This window comes from Sinohyriopsis cumingii, chromosome 6, assembly GCF_028554795.1.
Source record: "Sinohyriopsis cumingii isolate HCF-2022 chromosome 6, ASM2855479v2, whole genome shotgun sequence".
NCBI classification, from domain to species: domain Eukaryota; kingdom Metazoa; phylum Mollusca; class Bivalvia; order Unionida; family Unionidae; genus Sinohyriopsis; species Sinohyriopsis cumingii.
Window position 1 is genome coordinate 6,065,272 of NC_142966.1, and position 16,431 is coordinate 6,081,702.

Here is a 16,431-nt window from a genome sequence, read left to right on the forward strand (position 1 = left end):
GTGTTAGTGCATGTTTATTTTTATCTTTTGGTTGTTTGTTTTAAAACTGCATTAAATGTACAAATCGTTTCTATTAAACTAAATTCGATAATTGCTTTCCACCTTCTGGTACGAAATCAAAGAGCCATCCTAGAAGTCCCAGAATGACCAGAGATTACCGATAGTATCAGCGTGACCACAGATTACCTATAGTAGCAGAGTGACCACAGATTACCGATAGTATCAGAGTGACCACAGATTACCGATAGTATCAGAGTGACCACAGATTACCAACAGTATCAGAATGACCACAGATTACCAATAGTATCAGAGTGACCAAAGATTACCGATAGTAGCAAAGTGACCACAGATTACCCATAGTAGCTGAGTGACCAGAAATTACCGATAGTATCAGTGACAAGCGATTACCGATAGTATCAGAGTGACCAGAGATTACCGATAATAACTGAGTGACCAGAGATAGTATCAGAGTGACCAGAGATTACTAATAGCAGCAAAGTAATCACGAGGTTACCGATAGTAGCAGAGTGATTACGAGAGTACTGATAATAGCAGAGTATCACGACTTTGGTTGGCGCTCTACAGTTTGGTATTTTGCATGGAGTTAGATTTTTAAAGGAAAAGAGTTCTCCGGTTGTCCTCATTAGCTGAGATAAGTTAGTAGTGGAGTTCATAACTGTTACTGACTTTATGTACCTAAATGTTTATCAAACAGTGTAGCTGGCAGATGAATGCACATTTGTATAGATACCTTGTTTTATTTATGCAGTATAGATAATGTCATGCAAATAGTTAGGTCAAGTTACTCTATGTGCACAATATGCGATATGTTGTGCTGCACGTGTTGCATGAAATAGTGTTAGAACGTACAAAGAGCTGACTTGTACAACCAGGTATTCTTGCTGCTGAAATTCTAGAGGTGGGTGCAGTATAGACATTTTCCATTTTTTGAAACACATTGAGATGAACAACGAGCTAAGTGTGAGTATACTTTCACATTTATTGTATTTGTATCTTTTGTAATTTTAATAAATTGGCATTTCAAATTTGAAGTCCTTTATTACGATTGTTTTAGTGTTGAAGAGGTATCGTTACACATTGATTCACATATTAATTAAATTATTGTTACGAATAAGGGTAGATATCTTCATGAACAAGGAGTCGTTATAAACAAGGGGTCGTTATGAACGAGTTTGCACCTGGTGAAACTAAATAGTTTATTCCTAGACGGCTTGCTAGTTTGGTTATCCGGGTACGCGATGTCACTTGTGTAAAATCGGACAGTCTACCTGTTGTACTAGACCATGTTTAACTGGACAAGCAAATAATAGGTATCCTACAGTCTCATGTGGACGTGCATTTGATTCATTATGGATGCAGTTATCATGTGTGGATGAAGAAGTCTATCATGAGCATGCAGACGTATTATAGTCCTGAGTGGACATGTAACTGTTCCCTGTGTGAGTGCAGATATTTGACCTGGTGTTGGCTCGCATAATTGCGTCTTCGTGTGGACCAGCATTATGTGTGAGAACATACATCCGTCCTGCGTAGACAATTATATGACCCTCCGGTGTAGACATGTCATATTCCCAGTCCGTGTGGAGACTGGAATTTGAGCTAAGGATTCCTGACATGTTTCTGTATTACTTTAGCTTGAATTTGTTGGTAGATTGATGTCTTCGTTTATTGAATGACGAGGAATGGGAATTTGTATACGATTTGATATAGTTTTAATGACGTTTTTAATATAATGCATTTATGTGCAGTTGTGGCTTACTCGCCTCGTACACCGGTACACAGACATGCCTAATGTAAGCTGTAATTGTCACGTTGTGACACCGGCTATACTGGCCATTTGAACAAGACCTTTTATACATAATCAAAGAACTTTTAATTCTTTATTTTGGTCTATAATTGAAGGGTGAAATAAGGGTTTTATGGGATACGAATCGGCCTTCCTTCAGATGTGTATCAGAATAAAGACTAATAGCTCCGCTTGGTCATTTTTGCTTCATGGACTTCAGAGCTAACTTGTAAAAGAACAGCTGATACATTCTTTTACATTTTATATTCATTTGGTAATGCAGTCATTGTGCTTATAGCAGTTGGTATTGTGTAGTCTAGCAAAATTAGTTGCCTCTATTTACATAACTGCTAAAGATAGTTTTCTTTAAACTAACTCCGGCTGATTTGTGGAGCACATGGGAGCAGTCGTTTTGGATAGCTGTGTGCTTTGATATTTACAATTTCCACAAGTATCATAGCCAAACAAATTTCAGTTACAGTTCATGAAAGAACCCGGTATGCCAACATTTTCTACACTGTGCATATTGCAAATGTAAACGTCAACGCTGTCTCCTAAGTCCATGATAAATGTAAATCGCCCACCCCCCTAAAAATCACATATCTATATTTTCTTTGATTTAATTGTGACTGTATACCTGTAACATTTAAGGCGAAAGCATCAAGACAGTCTTTTTGAATAATTCTCACAGAACAGTATTCTCACAGAACACTATTAGTAGAGAACTCCCAGCCGCCCCTCCTCCCCATGCAAGCCTAGCCGCCGCTCCTCCCCCAATGATGAACAATGAGCCAATTAAAAAATGCACATTGCATTTTTTCAACATAGCAACCATTGTTATGCTGAAAGATGGGAACATGAAACGAACCAAAGTTATTCCTGAGGTGTCACTAATTTAGTTTGAACAGGGATGGAGCACACGAGTTTTATGGAGGTCAAACGTTAAAATGTGTGCTTATTTTTCTAACACAGATTATGGAAGAAAGCGAATTTGTCTTGACGTCATTTATTTCTTTAAGCCATTACAAATGTTCGAAAACAAACATTTTCACTATATATTTCTACACTTAATGCAACCATTTTGATTTTCTGTTGATTTCACTCCTGTGTTGTTAGACTTATAATTTGCCCATAATTAAGATCATTACATACATTACACTGCCTCAAGTCATAATGTGTAAGCAAAAGAAAAATACCCATAATTAAGATTATTACGTACATTACACTGCCTCAAGTCATAATGTGTAAGCAAAAGAAAAATACCCATAATTAAGACTACGTACATTGCACTGCCTCAAGGCATAATGTGTAAGCAAAGGAAAAATACCCATAATTAAGATCATTACATACATTACACTGCCTCAAGTCATAATGTGTAAGCAAAAGAAAAATACCCATAATTAAGATTATTACGTACATTACACTGTCTCAAGTCATAATGTGTAAGCAAAAGAAAAATACCCATAATTAAGATCATTACGTACATTACACTTCCTCAAGTCATAATTGGTAAGCAAAGGAAAAATACCCATGATTAAGATCATTACGCACGTTACTCTGCCTCAGGTCATAATGCGTAAGCAAATGAAAAATGCCCATAATTAAGATCATTACGTACATCAAGTCATAATGCGTAAGCAAATGAAAAATGCCCATAATTAAGATCATTACGTACATCAAGTCATAATGTGTAAGCAAAAGAAAAATACCCATAATTAAGATCATTACGTACATTACACTGCCTCAAGTCATAATGTGTAAGAAAAAGAAAAATAATCATAATTAGATTAATTTCATGCATAACATAATTGTTGATGTACCATTTTGCTGTAAACATCTTATATTAATAAAATAGTAAAAACAGTTGCACAAATTAAATTGTTTTAATGCGGCGCTCAAGTTTTATAATTTGAATAGCGTTAGATTTTTAAAACATTTCCACAAATATAATATCCAAAGACATTTCAGCTATAATACATGAAAGTAACATAGAGGAATGCCAACATTACCTAGATTGTTCATGTTGCAAATGTAAACAATTATAACTTAACACCTTTCAGTCTCTCAGAAGTTCATTATATATGTAGAGCGCCCCTGTCATGTATATTTATTTTGCTTTGTCAGTTGATTATATTTTATTTCATTACATGCAATAGATAAATGTTTTGGACTTTTAAGTTAAGTTCATTTTCTACCTGATCTGATCTATTTTTTAAATTCTGTAAACAATATATGGCTCATATTTTTTCCAAGTATGGATTAACTATTAGGATTATTATCTTGGTTTGAGTCAGGGACATTGTATTTACCTTGTTTTGTATTATTGTAGAAACAGACTTTCCAAGACTTTACCTTGAAAGCATATGGAACCTTCTAGAAAGAAATTTTCCATTAGGGTAATAGTTGTTTTGTTTTATTTTAAATTGCTAATTATGACCTAGGTTTTATTTATAAATAAATTTATTCACTGAAAAGATAAAATCACTTGAAATACAAAATGCTCATCTAACAAAAACATAGACACAGATTTAGAGTGAAATTTCAAATAAGGATTGTACAATTGTGATTCATCAAAAGACTAAGGGGCCCCGAGTGGCCGAGTGGTCTAAAGCGCTCTCCGTTACGGATCACTGCCATCTCACTTCTTTCTGCTTCGGTTCGAGTCGCGGGTTCGGGCTATGTTGGTATGTGAGAAAGCTTGCCAGTAGCTTCTCGTGGGTCGATGGTTCTTTCCCTGGTTTCCCGGGTTCTTCCTCCACCATTAATACTGGCCACCATGTATAGCCTATATTGTGCTGAAAAATGGCGTTAAACCCAACAACAACAACAACAACAACAAAAGATTGATGGTACATTACCACGACACGAGCCACCACAGGCATGTCAACAATTCTAGTGCTGGATTTATTTTAGAATACTACTAAAGTTTGTTTAGATCTTTCAATCTTTAAGACTTTTGTTCGAGATTCTATGATTATTCGGGATTTATTTCGCAGTACCAAAAATTATTTGAACAGTATTTTCTTTGTACTTTAGGGAAATAAATTATCTTGAATTTTACCAAAATTGTTGGTTCTCATTCTCCTATATTACTAATTTTAAGACATGGAGTCGTAATAGATCCCGTTGAAGACGAGTCGATGACTTGACTGACGATTGTTTCATTGCTGCTTTCTTTCAGTTTTCAATAAGTACATATATTGTCATCGACCAGTAATATTACCGTATTATAACTGTCATATGCAGTCGCCATATTGGAGACTGTTTGCGACGTCACAAGATTGACCTGTTCATTGGAACCTGGCATAGTTGCAAACTTAAATGTCCTCGTTCTCGACAATAATGCAATGTTAATTAAAAATCGATACTGTGTTATGTTATTGCAACCCATGGTCAAGGCTTGTCAGAAATATGAATCCATAAAAAGGTATAAAAGTAAACAAAAAATATTTGTTTTATAGTAAAACCGCGATGTATGTATTATTAAAAGTCGAACAATAATCTTTCAGATTTTCTATGTGGCAATTACCCGTAAAAGAACTGTCAACTGTATATGAATCAAATAGAAAATCGGCCATCCATTTTTGTAGCTTCGTTTTCGCCATTTCGTTTCATCGTGGTGCATTTTAAAATCGTTACTGGGAAGTGCCATCAATGCCTTTTTATTACATCATAGGTTTTCGGAAATAATGTGTCCTGTACAGAAATAACTACTTTGGCCATTCTAGTCGGGTTTGTGCAAGAGTTTAGTCAGCCCCTCACAATCCAAGCTCGCGAAACACAAAATCACCGCGACTAATGTGAAAAAGAGAACACCAATTAAAAACGTAAAGAGTTCAATGACAAAAAATCCATAGCAAATAATTTACAGAATGGCAGGATACTTTGCTTGTACAGTATCCTAAGTCTGCATAGTGATTGAAATCCTTGCTTGTACAGTATCCTAAGTTTGCATAGTGATTGAAATCCTTGCTTGTACAGTATCCTAAGTTGGCATAGTGATTGAAATCCTTGCTTGTACAGTATCCTAAGTTTGCATAGTGATTGAAATCCTTGCTTGTAGAGTATCCTAAGTTGGCATAGTGATTGAAATCACCGCTTGTACATTTTTCGTACTATGCATAATGACTGAAACCTTTACATGTACATTATTCTGAGATTCCATACTTACTGGAATACCTACGTGTACATTATTCTGAGTTTGCATACTGACTGGAATACCTACGGGTACATTTCAGAGTTTGCAGATTACATGAAGCCGTTGATAAAACATTCTGAATTTCCTGAGTGACTAGAATGTTTCCTGTTACATTATTCTGAGTTTGCAGAGGGTGTAGAACTCTTGCTTGTACATTTTACAGACTTTGTTTCTTGACTGGATCCCTTGTTTATACATTATCCAGAGTTGGCAGAGTCGCTGGAACCTTGCTTGTCCTTTCTTCTGAGTTTGCTGACTGACTGTAATCAGTGCTTTTACATTGTTCTGAGTTTGCAGAGTGGCGGGAACAATTTTTTGTACATTATTCAGACTGTGTCCTGACTGGAACCCACGTTTGTACATTATTTTAAGCTTTCAGCGGAGCTGGAAATCCTGTTCGTGCGGTAAAGAGTTTGCAGAGGGATTGTAATCCTAGATTTCACATTATTTTGAGTTTGCAGAGAGGCTGGAAGCCCTCATCGTATATTATTCTGATATTGCAGAGTGACTGTTATCTTTGCTTTTACATTATTTTAGTAGTTTGCATAGTGACTAGAATCCTCGCTTGTACATTATCTAGATACAGTATGCATATGGCTTCTGTAATCCAATAGAATACTCTAGCATTTTAGACTACATGCAAAGTATAGGAAAAACTAAGAGTCTAAACACGAGATCGCCTACTTAGGACTTTTTTTAAATATCCAGAGTTTTATTTAATTTCCGACATCTCTTGATTCAAAACTGTTCAGTTTTGTCATGAGGCCCTTGTATTAATCAGCTCGAGTAATTTGTTTTCGCCAAGTCCTTTTATAAATAAATGACCGTTTAATATCAGGCACACCTTGCTAATTAGTTTACATTTTCCCCGAATAAAACTATGATGCGTGCTTTTTATTTTTACGGTATGTGTCTGACTGTGCTTTCCAAGGCAGAACATCAGTGCAAGATAGCGCTGTGATGCCTCACACGTGACTATATCCCGACCGTGGATAATTTTGATCGTCCACTGAGAATTTAGTGTACATACACTGCCCTACTTCATTCATCAATTCATAATTTTTCACAATAATTAAGATAAACTTTATTTGCAACATATTTACGTACTTAAGGGAGAAGGAAGCTCTGTGTTTCGATTCGAAGAAAAGAAAAAACGTAAAATTTAATTAATTTTATTATTAGTTCTGTCGAGCTAACAAATTCTAGATCAAAGTCGTATCGAGGATTAATGGGTTTTTTTTTTCGTTTGTTCCGATTAATTTTATGATATGAGTGTACTTTGTTTTTACCTCTTCACCTTTCTGTATCATTGCGCAAGCAATTTGCAATACAAAATTCGGAGGCTGTGTATGAATATTACCATTGCCGCTTCACCGACTGCTCTTTGAAACCTAAGTGTTAAAGCGTTATTTAAACTGTATATGCTGAACTTTTTCCATCCATCTTAAGGTTAGGATAATGGTAATGTATGATTTGCTGTTTGAAATTTACATTTTCTACATAGACCCTCACTTCTCGATTATAAATGTGAGCAAAAATCCATCATATGCGTAAGCGTAAAATAGGAACATTCCACGATTGCTATCCTGTTTGCGTCACACGCTCGGCCGTGTCTTACGAAAAGCTCTGATCACCGGTTTAAATTTCCTCTATCGTAGGTGGATGTGTAGGAATCTAATAATGTGATATAGGAAGAATTGTAATCTCCCACACGTACACACAGACGATGCACATTAAATTTATATTCAATTCATGCTTCTAACAAGGAATCTACTGGGCCTTTGTATATAACAGGTTTTACATGCAATGATTTATGATATAGGATTAGTAGGAGGGGGTTTCTGTTCACAATTATTAATAGTATAGTTATATTACACAAATAGATACAATTTATCTCAATATATTTTAGTGGAAAATTACTTTCAATATAATTTAATGAAAAAATTACTTTTAATATAATTTAATGGAAGAAAAAGAAATTATTTGAATACAATTTAGAGAAAATTTCAATCTTAATACTTTGACTTAAAAGTTCTGTTCTAATATAACTATGCAATGTTGTGATTTTCAACCATTACATGTGAACATCATGGGAGGCTGGGACACCAGTCTCAGAAACTGGGGATGATGTTCTTTGGTAACATGTAACACCTCTGACGTGATACATAGAAACTGATTATATCTCTCAAGTAAAGGACGACGATGATGACAGGCTGTGATATCAAGATACTTTTAAAGTAGACAGGCTATCACAGTAGTCTCAGAAAAGCAGCAAGAAAACGGGAAATAATAATAATAATAATAATAATAATAACAACAATAATAACTATAACCTGAAGCTTTTTACAGTGTCACTCTCACAAACAAAGAATTAAAATCGTTTATGATTTTCATGGAAAAAGGACTGTATGTGTAGAAATATGCAATATAAATTATGAAAAATAATGCCTCTTAGAAGTTGCAGTTCAACACTAAAATCAATTATGGATATTTTATTAGTTTGTGAACCAATAATGTATTGTGTAATAGTCAATTTATTGTATAGTCTAACTATACTTATTTTGCATACCTTATCACACTACATTTTTTAAGATTCACATGCATGTAAACTTTTATATTTGGTTCAATAACTATTGAGTTCATAAATTTTGCTAACCTTAACTATTTTGTTATATTGATTTTATTTGAACAAAAGTAGAATGTGTGTTTTCTTTGTTTTCTCAGACATATATTTAGATTTTGTATTCAATATGCTAAAATATATTGCCTAATAAAGATCAAGATTTTGTATTTAAAAGAAATTCTAATAATTATTTAAGAGGGCATTATAAATATTCGCGGGTTTTAACAGCTTTTTGAACACGCCTTGAGGCAGCGACCCTTGCTTGTCTGGACGGCTTAAGAAAACGTTGATAACAGCTTAAACTATTACACAAATGGTGCTGGTTTAGTAAGGTAGTACACAATGGGGATTTGTGCTCATTTTATATTGCAATACGTAAATGAAGCTTGATTGCGTCGTGTTATGTAATGGACTGTAAAGCTAAAGATTTTCTTTGAGGAACAGAGGTTGCGTATTTTGTGTCATAACACTTATCGGTACAAATAATGTTAAGATTATGTACCTGTCTTGGGAAAATAATGATTGGATCTGACAGCTAGAATTTTGGTTGGTAAATATTTTAATAACACTGAAATATAATTGGCTCGTTTTATTTATTTACTCCTTTAAAAACTTATTTATTCCAGTCATTAGTTTCCTGATGCTAAATAAGAGGAAGACAATAACTGTTTGGCAACAGATTCTTTTAATATTTAGCTCAGTGGGTATTTTTTTCAATACAAGTACGAATTTGTTTAATTGTTTCATAATTTTCTGAAATTGTATTTTTGTTTAATTTAATTCAGATATTTCGGATGAGACTAGCATCTATAAGAAAGTTAAATTTAGACTAGTATATGTAAGAAAGTGACATCAAAATTGATATATGTAAGAACGTTATATTTAAATTGGTATATGAAAGAAAATTATATTTAGACTGGTACATGTAAAAAAAAATTACATTTAGACTGGTATCTGTATGAAATTTACATTTAGACTGGTATCTGTATGAAATTTACATTTAGACTGGTATCTGTAAAATAGTTACATTTAAACTGGTATCAATTAGAACGTTGGCTGCTCTTTCTCAGAGTAGTTCTATACTCGCAATTAGCTATAAACAAATTTAATTTGGCGTCATAACTAGAATCATCATTTTGTTGTTTAATGCTGACTGCTAACATTAAGAGTTCTTCACACATTTTTCTTTCTTTTCTCCTTGACACAATAAACACACCATCTATACATTAAAGGTCATTGATGCTATTTATGCCTAAGCAAAAAAGTGTAATTTCTACGATACAAATTAGTTTCTTAAATTGCTAAGGACGTATGCAATATAATATGTTGTATGCGCTTTGCGTCATTATCACAGTCCGGAGATTTGCAACAACAAAAAAGAACAGAATTTTTGTGCCTTCATTAATTGGCCCAGCTTAGCTAAGTGCTTTCATGCAACACGGAACTTGTACACGCATTCATTAAGATTGTTTGTAACACGATGGCACACACACACACTCATACATACATACATACATACATACATAACAACCAAGTTATCATAAAAAATTTATAACAAATCTGTAGATTTATTTTAATTCACTTCAGCACAAAGATGGCTACGTAATCCCAATCGTATCACGTGTTAGGCTCCAATTTAATCTCTTAAATTGAGAGGCAGATTGGAAAGATTATTTTACACCTTACAGACCAGGACTAGTCTATAGACATCCTTGGAATTACTACAGAAGACCTGTGTTATTAGTCGCTTATTGACTATTCATTCTAAAAAGCCGGTATTAAGTCAGTTATTAACTATTCATGCTAAACATGCAAGAATCATTTATGTTTGCTCAAATATTGAATACTTATATTTGTGTATCTAAGTATAGCAGCGCTTGTCACTGGCAGGTTTTGAAAATGTCTGTTACGAAATCCAGATTTCAAACTATTTAGAAGACATGTCAGTTGAAGGCTGTGAATGACAATTTTGATAAAAACTTTATTATTAGGATTAAATCAATTTTGGTTATAAGTTTTTCCACAAGCATATTCGAGTAACTTGAATATGAAGTGAATACCTTAAGGTGGAATATAATGACGATCCTTTCGAATGACATTATCCTAAGCAATTTTTAAGATTTCTTAATCATATTTTTGAAGACAAAATTACGTACATTTAGAAAAGGTCATCGATGTACATGTACCTTTAGGTAGAGATGACAATTTTATAGAAATTTGGTCTGTTTATATAATTCTGAGAAACACGTGACACGGCATACGAAAGATAGGAATATATCTCCTCAAAAATAGAGACCAGGTTTTGTTCGTTAGTTGTTCGAAAAAGTATTAAAAGAAAATTGCTTAATTATTTGCTATGACTACTTTCTCTGTTCTACATCTGATGCCTGGTTTATTCAGTGCTATTTTTATATCAGGGCCGCATTCAGTCGCTCAAAACTTAAATGCCGCTTTTACGCGAAGTTTCACTGTTTCTATGCGTTGTGTATTTGGATCCAATTTGAGGTTAGTTATTCCTGACTGGCTGTTGCTGTATTTTTTTTTTTACTCTGGACTAGAATAGATTTGTAATTAACCGTTACAACCAGTCAAACTTTAAGTCAGTCTATTCACTTCGAGACATACTAGAGCAGCATGAAAGGCGAACAGACCACTTGGTTGAAATATAATTTGCTTAAAACAAAACATCATACGAGAAAAATAAGGTGACAAACATCTTAGGGTTTATTCTTCGTATGTACTTTGTTTACATATATATGAGGTCGCGCCTTCCCTGCTGCTGTGAATTTATCCAAAAATTTTATCGAGACCTACACGATATCGTGTTCGAGGATCATGTAAATTTATTGTTATAAATCCATGCGGAGTAGCTTGCGCTCGTGAAAAAAAGTTTCTATCCATGTCACCGCCACAGAATATTTCGCAACGTATCCATTAAACACAAGTAAAATTCCTGATTACAGATGATATTTGTACATACATAGATCACGTGCCTACGGAGAAAATATCCTAGTTGGATTTAATTGTTTGTCTAGCATATACAACCAGAATTAACTGACGATGTTTCATAAACTCGATAACACGGACAAAAATTATAAATATCAAGAATAATTCGGATTTTTCAGCGGTTTATAATATTCGATGCTGAATGATGTGTGACTGGGGAAACGATATTAGTATAGTAATTATCATTTCCCCAGTGACAGTGGAATATTTGTCAATCTGACGAAGAAATATTTTTTTTTGCATCAAAAATTCCTCAACAGTTGGAAAGGTTTTATTCTTTCTAATACAGTATTCAACCAAACATCGATATCTTGATCCACCACAATCTGTACAGAGCTGATATTTTCATCTAACGCCCTTGTTACATACAACACATGGTTTCGGTTAATTTGATTTTGATTTCCTTGCTAATACCATGTGTGGTCCGCAGAACTCACCATAACTTTTTTACCACATTCTGAAGATAATCCTTGCAGAAGCCATTTGTAGATATTTGTAGCTAATGTCGGACTTGGCATTATATATATTCATTTATTTTTAAATATAATATCTTCTCGCACCGACACGGAATGATGGCGGAAGTATACATAAATTATAATATTATTATAGTAATTGTATACTTCCCCCATCAATCTCTGGAATATTTATTTTGTTTTTTCTGCATCTCAAGAAAGTCTTCTGCAGAGGGAGGTTTTTCTCGCTGTACAAAGTGTTTAGGATGTTATTTATGTAATAAAATAATAACGCTCTGTAATTCGATCCGCCACATCTTTTACAGATCTCAGAATTACCTCGTAAACCCCTCTTACATCCCAAACACGGTTTGGTCCAGTATATCCGCGTTTTATACACTGATTATGCTATCCGCAGTATTCACCACGACAGGATTTTCCGCAAAGCTAGATAGATCCCTCAGGATGCCATTTACAGTTGTTCATTATAATATTATTGATAAACTACAATTTAAATTAAATATATATTTATTCATATATCATGACTACAGAAAAAAATAACGACGCTAACACACATATAACTGATTATATTAATACAGACAAATTTTTACATAATTTTGTCCGTCTCGAAAACGATTCTGGATTTAATCCGGATTATCTATTCAAGTTCAACTTCGAAGAAGAACTACAAATCATCTCTGAGACTAATTATTCTCTCCTTAGGGATTTTTATTCAACATTCGATATATCATCGTTGGAAAAATCTGTTTCAACCAAGAAAGATGCAATACGAGCACTGCAGAGTAATTCGCATTATGATTATTACCTCGCAGGAATAATTATCCAGCATTTCGATAAATTTTATGTATTCGCATCTGATGATAATTTCGAAAGACCGCTGATAAATTTATCGGTAAATCATCGGTGAATGAGATCATACAGAAATTCATATTGAGATATCCGGTATTCGATATTGATTCATTTTACAAATATCAGATTGTTCGTGAGAATAAATTTGATACACAAGGTACTTATACATGTACCGATGAAAAAATTACTCATGATGAGATTATTGATTATTTTCCTCAACTATGTGACTGTGAGCGTGATCGAGTTTATTTATTCGAAACAAACTCTGGTTATCATATTCATGTTAAATCCACTCCTGTAACATTACAACAACAGATCGAATTAACAGAGAGGGCTAGCAAAGATAACTGAGGATGGCGTGTTGATACACAAGCAGGATTACACAGTTTAAATTTAACCAATACTAGATCATACAAACCCTGTATAAAGACGCGATGTTAAAGATTAATAAATCACGATCACGATCACGTTCAACCGCGTGATTTATTAGTTTGTCCAGTGAGTATTCAACAGCGCGAGATCGAATATAACATCGAAGATGAAAGTATTCCTGAAACACTTGATTTACCTGAAGATCTTGAACGAATTTCATCATTACTGACAGGACAATCAGATAATCTACTCGGTATTATATCATATACAAATAACTATTATAACGTCAGACGCAGACCCGGACATTGGTGCAATATTTGTCAACGATAACATGGTATTACTGCATCAGGACGTGTTATGGATAAATGTAACAATTGTATCGTTATGGTTAACGAATATAATTATGTCGTTATTTGTCCAAGTTCAATGGATGGTCCTCTCGTAGTAATTGCTCGAACTGAATCAATTGTAACTGAAACATCTGAAATGTCGAAAAAATCCTTACAAAATCCTGATTATGTTAAATATTTATCATTGCGTAAACAAACAAATCCTGGATTATTTATCTCGAAAACACCTAACTATAAATACACATCAAAACCAGTCCATGAATCCGGCTCTGGATGTAAAATAATCCACGATGATTACATAGATGGATCAGCATGTGGAACGGGAGAATCCATCTCAGCGTGGAAATCAATAAAACCACATCAATCAGTATGTTGTATTTCGTATCGAAAAACACTCACTGAGAAAATAAAATCAGATTATCATCTAGAATCTTATTCTGATATTACTGGAGAAATAATCTTCAAGCATGGTGATGCACGGCGAGTAATCGCGCAAGTAGAATCACTCCATAGGATCGTTGGAGCTCCTGATGTGTTAATTATCGATGAATGGCATGGAATTCGAAGACAAATATTCAAAAATATATTTTCGTACAACAAACATTGGAATAAACTTCAGGCATTAATAACCGCATCAACACGTGTTATCGTACTTGATGCAGATGCGAATGATGATTGGAAAATATTTAAGTTATTCAGACCAGATATGAAGTTTGTTCTTAAAGAATACAAACCCGATCATGATAAGAAATTTATCATTGAAAACTCGCACAAGGACAATCTAACACTGCTGCTAGATCGAATAAAATCTGAAAAAAAATAGTAATATTTAGTCATAAATCCAACACGGATTATTCTGTGGAGGGCCTTGCAAAGATTTTACAATCACGTGGATATCGTGTACGGTATTATCATGCTGATACCGATCCTGATCAGAAAAAGAAAGATTTCTCCGATATCAATCACGCGTTCGATAATATCGATGTTATCTTTAATCATACAGTTGAAGCAGGTATCAGCGTGACTGATGAACGATTAAAATCTATCTTTGTGTTTTCATATGAACTAGGATTAGTTGAAGAGACTAAACAAGCGCTGCATCGATTTAGATGCGTTAACGAGATATATTACTCGTTTGTATCAAAATCATATCGGGGGCCCCGAGTGGCCGAGTGGTCTAAAGCGCTGTCCGTCACTGATCACTGCCATCTCACCTCTGTCTGCGTGGGTTCGAGTCTATGGCTCGGCCAATGTGGATATGTGAGAAAGCTTGCCGGTAGCTTCTCGTAGGTCGGTGGTTCTTTCCGGGTTTTTCCAGGGTTCATCCTCCATCATTAATACTGGCCGCCATGTATAGCCTATCTTGTGCTGAAAAATGGCGTTAAACCCTATAACAACAAAAAATCAAAATCATATCGTGGAAATCTTCCTCTGACTGTTGTTGATCTGCGAAAACTAATAATCGATCGTGAACGACTTGTTGTTCATGAAATATCGCTCAATAGAGTTCCGAATACAGATGAACTATTAACACACTGTGGATTCGCTTTCATGAGCAATATTATCGAGGAGAATAATTCGAGGAAATATTTTACTGCTCGATTAACAACACTAATGAAAGATTCAGGGTATAAAATAGTTCAACAACCACCTGATGATTATAACACATGGTTATCGAATAAAAATATAAAAATATCCCGCGATAACAACGTTGATGATTTTCTTAAAACAAAAATCGGAGAGCGAATAAAATATGCTGAACTTGATGATATTGATAATACTGAAGATGAAATTACGTTCAACACGATCAAAAATATTGATCCAACCGATAATACCGCAACATCTGAGATATCACAAATACGATCCTGGTGAGAATCTACCTCCGTACATAGAAAAGAAAAAGTACTTAAATTACGTATTCCAGACTAATGTCGAGAAATTACCATCGGATGAGATTGAATCATTATACAAAAGATCTAAAAATTTAGTATTATCTCAACAGCTAATCGTTGATAAATTTAACAACGGCACTGCGATAAATAACAAGAAATTTCGATCCGATAAAATCAGTCCTCGCGAAAAGATTGATCTGATCAGGGATTTTTGAACGATGTTAAATCTACCTGATATTGTTAATGATGATCTTTATGTAATATCTGTCGAAGTATCACGAGAACATCTTAAAATGCGTATTGAGGTTATGCTACACGATCAAGATCAACTTGCCTAATATAATAATCTCATGAAGAACTGGTACAGTATATTTCCCGATACAAGGATTCAATCAAAAACATTAACGACAAGAAGTATTATAGAAAAAATAAAACGCATCTACAGGGAATTCGGTGCGACATTATCAAGTGGCGAAAAACATTCTGATCGAAATGATTTTATGTTAAATTATCCCACATGGGTTGAATCAGACTTCATTAACGACACAACGTGGAGAAGTTCATTTGTTGATTATTCCGAATGTGGAGGTGGTAAAGATATCCAGATAACTGATCGACATTCTGAAATATTAAAATTTCATATATGGAGCGTCAACAAATGGTTTAGGATCTTCGATGCGGAATAATAAAATGATGGGGGAAGTATACATAAATATTATATTATTATAGTAATTGTATACTTCCCCCATCAATAAAAATACATCGGTGGAACACTTATTTTGTCAATCTGACACTTGCCTCAACGATGTTGAATCTTACATAATCATATAATTGTAACTTTCCACATCGCTGAAGCAAAAT

At 34.2% G+C, this 16,431-nt stretch overlaps 1 protein-coding gene across 1 annotated transcript in view; it reads left to right on the forward strand.

Moving 5' to 3' along the window:
• Positions 1-835: 835 nt before the first annotated feature.
• Positions 836-16,431, forward strand: part of LOC149796313 (uncharacterized) — a 77,694-nt gene continuing 62,098 nt past the window's right edge. The window contains exon 1 of the mRNA XM_089960207.1: positions 836-981. Within this exon, the coding sequence (XP_089816333.1) occupies positions 964-981 (18 nt within the window). The 5' untranslated portion in view covers positions 836-963. The remainder of the gene's footprint in view (positions 982-16,431) is intronic.